The sequence below is a fragment of the Poeciliopsis prolifica genome, unplaced genomic scaffold (assembly GCF_027474105.1).
Source record: "Poeciliopsis prolifica strain line A6 unplaced genomic scaffold, Auburn_PproV2 SCAFFOLD035, whole genome shotgun sequence".
Lineage (NCBI taxonomy): Eukaryota > Metazoa > Chordata > Actinopteri > Cyprinodontiformes > Poeciliidae > Poeciliopsis > Poeciliopsis prolifica.
Genome location: NW_026562410.1, coordinates 1,209,547 through 1,222,905, shown reverse-complemented (window position 1 = coordinate 1,222,905; position 13,359 = coordinate 1,209,547). Strand labels below are relative to the sequence as shown.

The window sequence follows — 13,359 nt, the reverse complement described above, 5'->3', positions numbered from 1 at the left end:
TAAATATAGATACAGTAGTGATAACATAACAATATTCTGTTTTTTAAATATTTATTTCGAAAATATGGAAGTCAATACAGCAATAATTTATTCACTAACTCATGATATATATTTTTAACATTTGTTTTTAGTCAGGAATAAAGAAAGATCTTTCTTCAGTACTGTTGTATTTAACGAAGACAAAAATGTCTTCGTTTCTCAACTTGACATTGACCAAGAAATCATGATCTGACATGAATTTGTTATAAAAGTATGACTGATTAAACTTTAAAAATTATGTAGCGTTGTTATTAAAGCTAAAGTTTAATCAATCATACTTTTATAACAAATATGTCAGATCATGATTTGACATCAAGTTGTCACAACAAAGACATTTTGAATAATGTAAACTTTGTATTAAAAGTGACGCGATTTAACCGAATGACACTTTATGACAACAGTCAGAGAGAGCTACTCATGTTCATGACAGGTGTTATGTCATGTTTATGACACTTTATAAGTCTTATTCACCACCTGTGAACGTGTTAACGAGCTCTAATCTGAATGAATCACTTGGTACCTACAGAGTTGCTCTGAAGCCTTCTCCTTTAGACAGCAAGTTCAGAAATGAATTAACCAAACACTTTCATATTTTAAAGTGAACAGGAGTGCTTCTTCCCCAAAGAAGCTGTTTTTTGGAGGAGGATGAAATGTGATTGGTCCAACATAATTAGCTATATTGTGTCACTAATGGTCATTTTGAGCTCAAACAGTCATAATTACTCCTTCTTTGATAGTGAGTCATATTCTACATTATTAAAATGTAAACTTAAAAATAAATCAGCATATCAAACCTTATATATTTACATAAATCCATCCACATTAGCTCAGTCATTCATTTTTGTCCTCCTTTTGTATGCTACAGCTGAACACAGGACTAAGAAATAGTAATGATGAATATCTTTATAATCAGTATTTGGAGATAGTTCTGTCACTATAATATACAACAGTAAGCATGTATTTGAAATGTATTTGAAAATGTATTTGAAAATGGGCTATATTTCCTAGCAGCTGAAAATTTTTTACAATAATGCAAAACGAAAAGCAGCATCTTGATCCAAATTTCTGAGACTTCTATAGAAGAAAATCAATTCTTATGCATTAGTGTAAACAGTTTTATCAAGAAAACCATAAAGATTTGGCACCAAAGTGAAGCCGTGAAGATTTGTTTTTCATTAGACGCTGACACTGCAAACAGAGGACTCAGAAATGAGCCTTCATTTCAGCAGAATGATGTCTTTCAGACTCATCGGTCATCTTGCGTTCATACCCAGTTCACAATTTAGTCTAAAATAACAAAAGTCTTCATAATCGGGGGTTGATCAAATCCAGCTTAGCTCTCAGTATCCAGCACTGCCTGTGCTTTCTGAACCGCAACCTGCAGCTTTGTGTGGTCACTGAGCAGCTGTTGCACAGAAGCAGCGTCCATCTCCAGGAGCATACCTAGAAAAACACAATGTGGATGTCTTTATGAGAGTTAGGGGCACTATCTCTCAGCCAAGAGATTGTGCATGTTGAACGGTAAATAAATCAGGGTCAGTTCACCTGTGATGTCATTTGCATGCAGTGAATCCATCTCCTCTACCAATGAGAAGAGCTTCTCTCCCAGCCTGTCTGTCTCGTCACCTTCTGAAGCATCGCTGAGGTCCTTCTCTATATTCTGCCTGAAAAAGAAGGCAGAATATATTATCTGCAGTTAAAAAAAAATCTGATGTAAAGTGTGTCTCGATTATGACATAAATTGAATGTGAGGACAAAATTCAGAGTAAAAAGCTACAAACTCTTTCAGTGTCTTCAGGGCAAGATTTACATGTTCCTCCAGGAGTTTGTGGTCTGACAAAAGCTGTAAAATCACATCTTTGTGCTGCTCCAAAAGCATTCCTGTGCACAAGACAAAACACTTTGTCATTGCATAAGAAAAGTACATCTCCAGTAATGCTGAGTAATGATGCTAAAAACCAAACGTAGCATAGGAATGTCCTGATATTCACAGTCATTTGATTGTTTTATTTTTACAATTTCAGTTCAGCAAAAGAGCATTTAGAAAGACCAAAAACAGATGAATACAGTACACCATATTCATAATTAAAATTTTGGAAAAGTAAAAAACAGCACTTAAAAGTAGATAAAAGCTGTCGGTGCTATCACTGTAACTCTGCAAAAATGACTTGTAGATGTTTGTATGCTCAACTGACAAGTGCAGATAAACTGAATGTGGGTTTGATTACATACAATAGCATTTTGACTATTTGATTCACCACACTGAAGACAATATTAACATGTCAAAAATTGCAGGCCAAACGGATCAACAAACAAATGAAGAAAATGTATACTGAAGGGTAATCTCTGTGCTTATGAAGAGCGAGGATATTTCCCTCACCTGTGATTTTCTCTGAGTGACCAGTGTTGTAAACATCCACCAACTCAAACAGCTGCTCCCCCAGAGAGTCGGAGGACTCGGACACATCATCCTCATCTTTCTGTGCTGCCTCACTGAAAGGAATCACACAAACAAAGAAAGGGTTATGTTCACGAAGCTTATTCATAGTCTTCACCCGCATTACAAACCAACATCATTGCTCCAGTCTCCGTTTGATGATCATACCTGGCCTTCAGTGCCAGCTGCAGAGCTCTGAGAGCTTTCTCCACAGCTGCCGTCAGCATGGCCTCATCCTGCAGCATCTGGCTCAAAACAGCAGCTGGAAGCTCCAGTAACATACCTGAAACACATAACCAAGTTCAAAGAAGAGTTTACTTTAGCATTTATGCATTTCATTTGCATCTTTAAACCCTCATCTTCAAAGTTCTCAGCCCTTTCATTTACATTTTTTTAAATATAAATGTAGATAAAAAAAAATAAAAAAAAACTTCCAAACCATTAAATTGCATTTAGAGGACAAAAAAGACGAAATGGATGGATGGATTTACACAACGGGACAGAGGATATGAACGCTGTTTATGTTTTTGTTACGGCAAATAATTTATAGTATTTAAAATGCATCATACAGGTGAGCTCACCTGTGAGTTTTGCAGCACCCTCCTTGTGTTTGGGGTAGATCAGAGAGTACAGCTGTTCACCAAGTATCTCCAAATCTTCTTCTTTATCCATGCTCACTCATTCAGATACAGCTTTTATCTACCACCTTAAACCGGAGTGAATCCTTGCGATAAATGGTTTTCCAACTTTTCAACTCCAACAACTTCGAGTTTCACATCCTCGAATAAGGTTTAAACGTATCTGCCAAAAAAAAAAAAAGATCAGAAACAAAGTCAAACAATTCAATATCTCCGACAATAAGCGTCCTCTCCTTAGTCCGCATTTACCACTTTAACCAGCGCGTTTAATATAAAACGACACACTATCAAAACGCTTTAAAATCAATTGTAATCAGGGGTTCATTTCTGACTGTAAACATGCGACGCACATAAATGACGTCATGCCAGAGAGAACATTCATTAAACATGTCCCTCCGCTGTTGTCGTTGAGAACTAGTTTTTCATAAAATACTAATAATGGGCTCGTGTGGGGGCAAAAAGCTAAAAGTTCACTCCTGAGTGTAATATTTAAGTCAACTTTGTTATTTCAAGTTTCATATGCCTCGCTCATCTCACAAAATGTTTACAGAACAGCGGTTTTCAATGCGTAAGGATTTCTGAAAAGGTTCCGTGAAGCGGTTTCCGGTCTCTCTGGTCCTTTTCCTCCGCTAAAAGGTAACGTGGTCGCTTTGGCTGCTAATAGCCGGTAAATAAAATAGATTAGTTTTCTGTTCACGGTTGTATTTACACAAATAAAACTGGATAGCTTTGCGTAGTGTATTATTACACACTTTTTGTCGCAGTAAACAATCTTGTTCTATTTATGAAGTTAAGGATAAACGTGTCAGTATGTTGGCTAACCTAGGCCTCACCGTGTACTGATGAGTGGTGAAGCTAACGTTAGCTGGTTGAGCTAAACTTTAATGAAATAAACTGAAGGTTGATACAAATATAGTACATGGACTGTGTGCTTTAACATTATCTAACTAGATTCTAACATCGGAGCTTAACTTGTTCACGTCTTTTGACAAGACTTTCTGCTTTTATTGCCGTAGTAAATAGTGACACAGTACCTCTTCCCATTCAGAGCATTTGTAGTTAAAACCGAACAATTGACGTTTAATGTTTCTTAAACAGCTACCCTCATTTTTCAGGTTCATCATGTCGTCCCATTTGCAGTGGATGGTCATCAGGAACTGCTCCAGCTTCCTCATCAAGAGGAATGGACAGACCTACAGCACTGTGAGTATACAAGGATCGACTCCGAAGTGTCAAAGTTGTAAACAAATAGACTTTGAGTTGTTGTAGATATTGTAAGTTAACAGAAAGATTGCATATATACTTCTTAGAGGACCTGGGGAAAAGTGTCTTCATGTCATCTTTTCTCAAAATAATATAAATATATCTGGTGGCCAGTTTACAATCCCTGAGTTTGTAAAGGATTAACTTGCCATTTTGCTTTTAGTTTAAGGAGTCCTAAGCTTTAAACATATTTCTTCTTACCTTTTTGCAATGAGTGTCATCATTTTGTGATAGAATTAAAGGCACAGTAATGCCGAGAGTCAGAGGAGTCACTTTAAGATGTGGTTTTACTATTATTATGAAAATTCTAGGTTAGAGTTAATTATCTACCATTACATAAATAATCAGTGTAGCTATTGCTACTAAATAGCCTCCATCCACATATATTACCTGCTTAGCTGCCTAAAGATTTCCGTTTTTCCTCAATTTATTGTTGAACATCTCAGACTTTGCCATCTTTTATCAACATCTCTGAGTTTTCTCACATCAGCACAACTTTGCAGTTCTTAAAGCATTCACTGATCATTAAAAGACGGTATTTTTTGGGGGTTCTGATCTCCACTGGAGACAGATCAATCTCAAAATCTATCAATTCCAGCTTTTCATTGCATCTTTATTCAGTTTGAATGTCTTTTTTTAACACATTTTTTTTTTCTTTTTCTTTGTTTCATAAAATCTACAGAGACTTATACATAGGAATAGTCGAAGTCCCAAAAACATATTTTGTCATTTAGAAGTTGTAGTTGACAACAGCATTTGTTGTCAGCTCAGTTGTTCATTATAAGGCAGAGAAGTAAGGTTTCTGAGTCACTTTTCTATCGCAGGAGCCCAACAACCTGAAGGCCAGGAACTCTTTCCGCTTCAACGGCTTGGTGCACAAGAAGACGGTCGGTGTGCAGCCTGCAGCTGACGGCAAGGGTGTCGTGGTGGTGCTGAAGAGACGTGCAGGTAAAAACGCAAAGCATATTACTGACAGAAAGAAACTCGCTTTCTAAAGGTGGTGCGTTTGTAGCAGATTTACTGTGTTGATTTGTTAAAGCTCTGTGGTGACCATGATGTGAAACAACTTTTTCTCGTTGCTCAGGCCAGCACAAGCCTTCCGCATCCTATGTTAAAGTCACCATCAACAAGAACTCCCGTGCCACACTCAACAGCCTGAGGCACATCATTCGCAAGAACAACTACAGGAAGGACCTGCGCATGGTGAGATCACTACCTGTGTTTTTCAAGAAAAAACCTAGTTTATTTCTGGTTTGCTTCATAAGTTGTGATAATGTTTTTAGAAGTTTTTAGGATTATAATGGTGGTTTTATTTGTTTCCCCTCCTCCAGGCTGCCCTGCGTCGTGCCAGTGCTATTCTGAAGAGCCAGAAGCCTGTTGTGGTGAAAAAGAAGCGCACCAGGGCTGTCAAGACAGCATAAACTAATACACATGAAAAATAAATAAAGGCTTTTTGTTTGAAGAAACGCTGTATGTTGTCTTCAGTAGTTTTAGTTCTGCAATTTCTTGCGGGAAAGATTTCACTGATGCTCTTATCTAGTACGCTCCTGATACAAAATTATTCAATATTGACATTGTCATGTCAGAGATAATTTTTTGTAGAAATGTACACATATAGATACTTGTCACAATCTGTTGCTTTGAAATGACCAGATTTATTATACGCTGTACAAAATCTGACCCGCCCTCTCCATTGACCTTTATTAAGTTCACTACATATCTTGTGACATTCTTACACTTATTAATTTTCAGTAAAGCTGTTATCCAAAAACAACCTCTACAATCTGACAGCTTTTATTGAAAAATAAGGCACTTGAAGAAAACTTGATTTGATTTAAAGGACTAAATCATAGGAACAGGATGATGGATATGTTTATTCTGTCATTTTCTTCTGAACACCTCTTCTAACGCCACTGCTTTTGCAGCGACTACAAATGGGTCAGCGAGAACACGATTGGCTTTACTGACCTACTTCCAGCAAGAGTTTTAAAGGCAGAAAGTTTCTGACATCACTGTTTGCAACTCATTAAACCACCTCCAGCTTGCATTGTGCCAGTCGAGTCTTTAATATAGCAGGTTTTACTGTAGCTAACCTGCCATGTGGCAGATGAGGCAAATGTGAGCAACAGTTAATCAAATAATGCTGGCTATGTTGATCTGTGCAGTCAAAATAAACACGAAAGAATATTATCAATAATTTTCATTGTAGTCCTCAAAGTGTTGAGTTTACTTACAGTGTTTAATCACATATATGTCATGTAAATGAGATCCTGCTGCAAACAGGCTTTGTGCTGCTGTGTTCACTGATGTAGAATGATTTGATAGATTTTAAACCAGCCCCGCTGGCAGCTTTCCACTCGCGGCTTTGGAATTAAAGGTCGCCCCCACCCACCTTTGTAAGCTCATAAAACCTGCCAGACCAATCACCAGGGGAGACAGATGCACAAGATGAAGGCAATGAGCAGCTGTCAGTGAAGGAATGACAAAGCCTCTGTGTGCTTGGTCATCATGAGAGGACCGAGACCAGCGCTTTTCTTCCTGCCCCTGACCCTGCTCATGCTGGAAGGTCAAGGCTTCGAGCTCCAGGACACAATCCACGCCCTGATAGAGGAGAACATTCACCTCCACGATCAGCTGGAAAACCTCACCCAGGCCCTCAGGGAGCTGAAGCGAATGCTCTGGCATCACACGAATGGTACGCCGCCTTTCCCCCCCCATAAACTGCAAATACAACTTGACTAAATCAGAACTTACTTTTTTACATTTTTATTTTGTAAAACATTTTATTTTATCTAAATAAAATGTGCTTTTGTGCTTTTTATGACACAGATCTTTTTTTTTTGACAGAACTCTCTAAAAGCATAAAACTCCCATTGTTTATTATACTACTAAGAGCTGTTTTCTGTATTAGCTTGATTCTCTCATTCTTTTTCTTCCTCTTTACACATTCACGATCACAACATGTAACGATGCAACTTTAACTTAAAGTAAAAGTATTCAGACCCCTTCAACAATTTCTTCCTACACCAGTGAATTTTATGTAACAGATAAAGACAAAGTAGTGCTTAATTGTGAAGCAGTAGAAAAACAATGCATGTTTTTTTTCTTTTTTACATTTTCTACCAATAAAAATCCAAAAGGTGCGGTGAGCTTTTTTTGAGTTATTTCACTTTTTCCTATGACTAGGAAAGTCAAAGTCTAGACTATAGTCTGGAAGTCTTTGACTAGGTCATTCTGACAACATGCTTTGATCTCTGTTTGTATGTTTATGCCGCTGCAGTCCCCAGTTTTAATTATTATTTTTTAAAAATCTTTTTCTCCTTTGGGTCGTTTTCATTCTGGATCTCCGCAGCTCCTCCAGAGTTACCCTGTCTGCTTCCATTCTTTATTCATTCATTCATTTTTAACTGCAGCTTCACTGTGCTTCTCAAGCAGATCCGGATCACTACGACCACCACGGGCATCACAACGAGGCCGTCCAGCACCTGTGGGAGGAATGGTCTCAACACGGTGCGCATGTCTCCAAGGTCTCCCGAAGCATTACCGTGAATTCAGAGTTGCGCAGCAGCTCCGCTCTGCGCTCCGAGCGCGTCGGCTGCAGCCTTCATTGGCATCGATTTCACGGCCATGCAGGCAGCAGAGAGATAGTGAAACGTGATCAACGCACACAATGCGTTGGATCCGGTTCCTGGGTAATGACAGCGTGCTTTTCCCTCCTCTTCCTCTTCCTCCTCCCCCTGCACCAGGCATCAGCGCAGAGACCCATTTGCTGCTGGAGCACGCCTTCTGCGGACACGACGTGAACAGCTCAGCCGCCCCTTTCTTCGAGGACGCGGCCCCCCTGCTGCTGGTGCTGCCCTGCCTCACGGTGCTGTACAGCTGCTTGTAGTCACCGATTGGCCCCGTTATCTCCCCCTCCCCACTCATGTTCACTTTTAACATCAACCGAGCGTCTCCTGGCTTTGTGGGATTAATCTGGAAACCATACCAGTGATTTAATCAAGCGGTTTTGAGTTTGGTTGCCGCCTCTGGGGATAATCGCTCCCCAGATCCACCCCGATCAGATCAGAGCGATTAGTCAAAGTACGGACGAGTCGAGTCGACCTTCAGGATGCATCAGGTAGCTTTCTGTCGACTGCGAAGCTTATTCAGGTGTGTCATACCCGCGATGCCTAATTATGCTATTTGAGAAGGGCGCAACGGTGCCTTGCATAATTATGACGTCATGTCGACTTATGCATAAAAAGTCCAACAAAAATTTAAATTCGCTGTTGGAAAAAAAGGTTAGGGTTAGCAAAGTTCTAGAGCTATTAATTAAATGGACAGTATTATGTATTTTTCAGGCATATTGTGCTATTTTGCAGCACAATCAAGTAGTTGTTACTTTCATTTGTAAAAAAAAATATATACCAAACCTAACTTAAAAGAAATCTGACTTCGCAATTTAAGGCCTTGAAATTGGGCCTTTGTCTCTTTAAGAACCTCCCACTCTTTCCGCCACTCCTCCATTATGCCTTAGGAGCGTTGCCCTGACAACTAGTTCACATGATGAACCAGTTGTCAGTTCATCATCACAACTCGACACAGTGTTTGCTAAATGCTGCCGCCCCTAGTCTTAAGGAGCTGAGTTGTATGCGTTGCAGAGGAGGGGTGCTCTGTGAGGCAGAAGCTCGGCATGGAGACTCTGAGGTGGTTGGAAAGATGGCGGTTGGTGAGAGAAAAGCTCAAAAAAGTTGATTTTACGTAACTCCACCCTTAAAACTATGGCCATGAAAGCGTAAAGATAATCCTAGTGCTTAAACTATAAGTCCATCATTCATTTTCGGTACACTGTTGTCCCTCGTGGGGTCGGGAGTTGCTAGTGCCGATCTCCCACGAACGTTCCGGGCGAGGATCGCCAGTGTGTTGCAGGGCAACACAGAGGAAGAGAGGGCAAACAACCATGCACACACACCTAGGGAGAATTTAGAGAGACCAATTAACCTGACAGTTATTCTTTTGGACTGTGGGAGGAAACCGGAGTACCCAGAGAGAACCCACCATGCACAGGGAGAACATGCAAACTCCAGGCCTAAAAGACCCCAGACTTGGAATTGAACCCAGGACCTTCTTCCTGCCAGAAGCACAGCAATCATGCACACACCGACTGCTCCACTGTGCAACCCCAAACTATAAATTGTATATTAAAATATGTTTGGTTAACTGTATTAATAAAACAGGCATTAAAGCTACATTGTGTAATTTCTGTGCTGCTTTATGATTATTTCAGCCTGGGAAAATGTTTTGTATTAGATTTTTTTTTTAATCCAACAACATGATTATATTTGCTGGTGTAAAAATAAAACAAGTAGGTTACATTTTTGAAATGAAAACAGCACTCTGTAGGCACACATTTACTTTAAGCCAAAATTGCTAAAGCAATGAAAATGTTAATCAGATTCTGCGGTGCTCATATTTGCTACGCCACTGCATGCTCCAGGAATAGTTTGTTTATGCCTGCATGTGCAATAATTTTCTCTACTGAGATACGGGTAACCTTAAAGGAGCAAGAAAATAAGAGCTGAAACACACAGAGGACCCACAGACACCAGAGAGGCGTTTTTAACGGGATTTTCTCCGTATTTTATGGCGTCCTCAAGTCACAAATAGTTTTTGGCTTGACTTTTTAGCGAGACAGGGGCCATTTTGGCCTTCCACAGTCCAACCATTAGCAGAGCATTACCAGGAAATGGCAACAATGCTAATTCTCACCTTTTCTAGTAGGATGGTTTCTACAGAGTTGCGAGTACAGATGGGTTTCTGTTTCAGGCTGGCATCACACATCAGCTTGCTAATCAATGCAACTTTCAACTTGCACTTTCCTTCAACAACTTTGTGGACTTAGCTACTTATTTACAGAAAAATTAATAAATAAAGAAAAAGGGGTGTTTTGAGTCCAGTTTATTTGAGGGTACAGCACATATAAAAGTTACAAAACTAAGAAGGTCAGTCTGGAGGTGAAGGTTTGATATTCACGAGAGTGAAACATGGATGAAAAGACATGAAGAACGCAACGGAATGTGTCGAACAACAAACACAAATGATCAGAAGTAACTTTTACCCTCATCCAAATATTCAAAATGGAATGACATGAAGTGAATGACTTCTCCTGCTTTTTTTTTTTCACTTTGCTGCTGTGAGGTCAGGGCAGAATCTCTAACAAGGGCTTCACATAAATAAATATACATGGTCCATGCAGACTAGGTGTGCGGCTTTACCAAGCAGAGTATCAGATATTTAGAGGCCTAATCTATGTCGAGGTCTGAGTCCTCGTCGCTCGCGTTGCTCTGAATGATGGCTCCATTGATGAGTGTCTTTGGGACCATAGCGGGCTTCTCTGGCAGCAGGCCGTACTCCTGCAGGAGCGCCTCCAGGTCCACGGCGAAGAAGTCCTCCCCGAGCTGATCGGTGAGCCGCACAAAGTTACCGATCAGGTCCCCTCCTTTGTAGACGAGCAGCGCGGGCAGAGCGCTCTCCCTGAACAGCGCGCTGATGCTGATGGCCGAGCTGCGCACGCAGCAGAACTTCACCAGAGGGTACTCGTGCGCCAGGCACAGCAGGCTGCCCCTCATGGCGTCGCAGCCCGGGATCTCCGGCTCGTAGATGTGGATCATGATCAGCGTGCTCTTGTCCTCCTTGTCCAGCGCCTCCAGGAACTCCTCGCCGCCGCCGAGCTCCTGCACCCGCTCGAAGCGCTTCCCGCGGCAGAGCTGGCGGCGCATCTCCTCGATGCGCTGCATTCGGTACTGCCGGAGGAAGTCTTCGTCGTCCTCGTCCTCCTGGAGCATGTTGTACTCCTGCATGGTCATCTGTGGAGCGAGACAAAGCCAGGAAGAGGATAGTTAATTTTTTGTTGAATAAAAGTCAACAAAAGATCCGCAGCGGTGTTTGGTTTAGTTAATTGTGTCAAAAAAAAATACAACCAAATCCAAAGCTTATTAAGCAGGTTAGCTTTCCTTAATGATATCCTTAATGATATCCTTGCACTTTAACTATCCCAGCTGCATTTAAGAGTCACATTTACGTCAATAATTTGTGAAATAAACTGAATCCAACCCTTTCCTGCTTACTTTGCTTTTAATTTTGTCCTGCAGCTTCTTCTCCTCCTCTTTGTCTTTTTTCAGGTCCAGATCGGAGCGGCACGTCATCGACAGCTTCTTTATCAGTCTCTCCATCTCTTTCTTCTGCTCCTGTTTCTGTTCCACCTCCAGCTGCTTGTACTTCCTCCAGTCGTTGATGACTCCCTTCGGCCCTGCAACAGAACATCAGTAAAAAGAAATAAAACCAATAAATCCATGTTGTCATTTATTTTTAATGCTCAAAAGGTAAAGAGATTTCAAAAGTATTTTGTTGCAGCACAACGACATACTACAATGCATTTTATTGGGATTTTAAAATCATTCTTACAAATAAAAATCTGAAGAGTGTAGCAGTGTTACATCCTTCAAAATACAATAGACTGGTTGCTTTCAAAAGCCTTTTTATTCCTGGTTTGCAAAGAGATAAAAAGCAACACTTTGAGGTGAGTAAAAATGAAAAAGTTCAGATGTACGCACAAATACTTTCACAATTCTTGCCCAAATGAGCCTCCCACACATGTTAAAGTCAACTGATAAAGAAGCATGACAAATAAGACAGAAATCCCATCATTCTGTCACCTGTGTTGACAGCACTTCCGTCTGCACTGTACTCTACGTCGGGCTCGGTGGCGCCCGCGTCCCGGATGGTCTTCCTCTCCCCGTCTTCATCGTCGTTGTCACTGCCTTCATCCTCACTGCTGCTGTAGTAATACTGCAGCTTCTCACCCAGCAGCTTGTCGTCCAGGGTCGTCATTTCAGCGGCTCAGCTCTGAAAACACGCCACAGAGGCAACAAGATCAGGCCCCGGTGGACTAACTCCTGTCCTCATTGACAACACTTGCGATCCGGACTAAAAGACGTACAAGTCGACAGTGGAAGGAAAACAGGACATCAGCTCATTTAACTGCAAGGTCTGTTGCTCTGATCCGTGTAAAAATCCAGTCGGAGAGAAAAGAAGGAAGTCATTGTTGACAGATCCCTCTCACCTATCGTGCTTTTTACGCTTACAACATTTAGCCAAACCAAGAACAATAAATCTTTGTTCTTTATTTACTATAGTTATAGCACATCTCCACATTTCTGTGGAGTGTGTACGATGCATGTAAACAGTGTAACTAAGAGGCCTTAAACAAACCTGCCGACTTAACAACCAACCCAGTAACCCAGTATACTTCTCTTCAAAGTAACAGTACAACCCTCTATAAAGAATATATATTAAATTGTCTTTTTTCAACTATTCTATGCTGAAAATAAGCCGAACACGCTGTTCTTCGGAGAAAAGTGAACTTAGCTTCACTAGCACTGAAGCTAGCTAGCTAGCTTTCATATGTTATGGACTCAAACGAAACAACCAGCTGAATTCCTTTCGTGTAGCTGAAATTCTACATATTTACGAAACTGGTGATACTGCTTACTCATAACAACTTACCTAAAAATATAGCCAGTAACCTCTTTAAAATAGCGCCGCTTAGTCTGTTCACTTTGTAATCTGTTTAGCTTAGCTCGCACAGGCCACGCCCCCTTCCGACGATGCATTCACGGAGACTTTGTGAATAGGAATATTGACCCAACAGAGACAGACGTTTGTAGTAATTGTGTAATCATGGCCAATAGTTTGAAACTGGATGAGGAAACTTTGCTATTTCCTCGTTGTGGGATTTTTTTTTTTGTCCGTTATTTCTTCAACACGTCAGTATTGTTTATTTCAAAAGATTTTAATGTGAAATCAGAACTCCTTCACTCCCTGACCCATGTGTAAAGAAACACACACACACCCACCCACACACACACACACACACACCTGCCAGTGCGCAAGCTCTGCACTGGCAGCTGCAACCAAAGCTGTAGCGGAAACCTGGGTAGG

General features: G+C 40.7%; 3 protein-coding genes across 5 annotated transcripts; 1 reads left to right on the top strand and 2 right to left on the bottom strand.

The window, feature by feature from the left end:
• Positions 1-40: 40 nt before the first annotated feature.
• LOC129374257 (uncharacterized) lies at positions 41-3,458 on the bottom strand. Of its 2 annotated transcripts, none has more exons than XM_055052580.1 (6): positions 3,058-3,458; positions 2,645-2,759; positions 2,420-2,532; positions 1,821-1,920; positions 1,585-1,703; positions 41-1,482 (listed from the first exon to the last, which is right to left on the bottom strand). In XM_055052580.1, the coding sequence occupies exons 1-6, from the start codon at positions 3,146-3,148 to the stop codon at positions 1,373-1,375; spliced, it is 648 nt and encodes a 215-aa protein (XP_054908555.1). In that variant the 5' UTR covers positions 3,149-3,458; the 3' UTR covers positions 41-1,372. The 2 variants fall into 2 exon arrangements, with proteins under 2 accessions (XP_054908555.1, XP_054908556.1); XM_055052581.1 differs by having other exon boundaries at positions 1,411-1,505.
• Positions 3,459-3,659: 201 nt separating this feature from the next.
• On the top strand, positions 3,660-5,843 carry rpl28 (ribosomal protein L28). 2 transcript variants are annotated; one of them, XM_055052256.1, is made up of 5 exons: positions 3,660-3,750; positions 4,230-4,317; positions 5,202-5,325; positions 5,462-5,580; positions 5,709-5,843. In XM_055052256.1, exons 2-5 carry the CDS (start codon positions 4,237-4,239, stop codon positions 5,796-5,798), a joined length of 414 nt encoding a protein of 137 aa, XP_054908231.1. In that variant the 5' UTR covers positions 3,660-3,750; positions 4,230-4,236; the 3' UTR covers positions 5,799-5,843. The 2 variants fall into 2 exon arrangements, with proteins under 2 accessions (XP_054908231.1, XP_054908232.1); XM_055052257.1 differs by having other exon boundaries at positions 3,732-3,781.
• A 4,459-nt stretch (positions 5,844-10,302) lies between these two features.
• On the bottom strand, positions 10,303-13,036 carry pdcl (phosducin-like). The gene is made up of 4 exons (XM_055052575.1): positions 12,925-13,036; positions 12,075-12,264; positions 11,487-11,668; positions 10,303-11,225 (listed from the first exon to the last, which is right to left on the bottom strand). Exons 2-4 carry the CDS (start codon positions 12,247-12,249, stop codon positions 10,662-10,664), a joined length of 921 nt encoding a protein of 306 aa, XP_054908550.1. The 5' UTR covers positions 12,250-12,264; positions 12,925-13,036; the 3' UTR covers positions 10,303-10,661.
• Between the last annotated feature and the right edge of the window lie 323 nt (positions 13,037-13,359).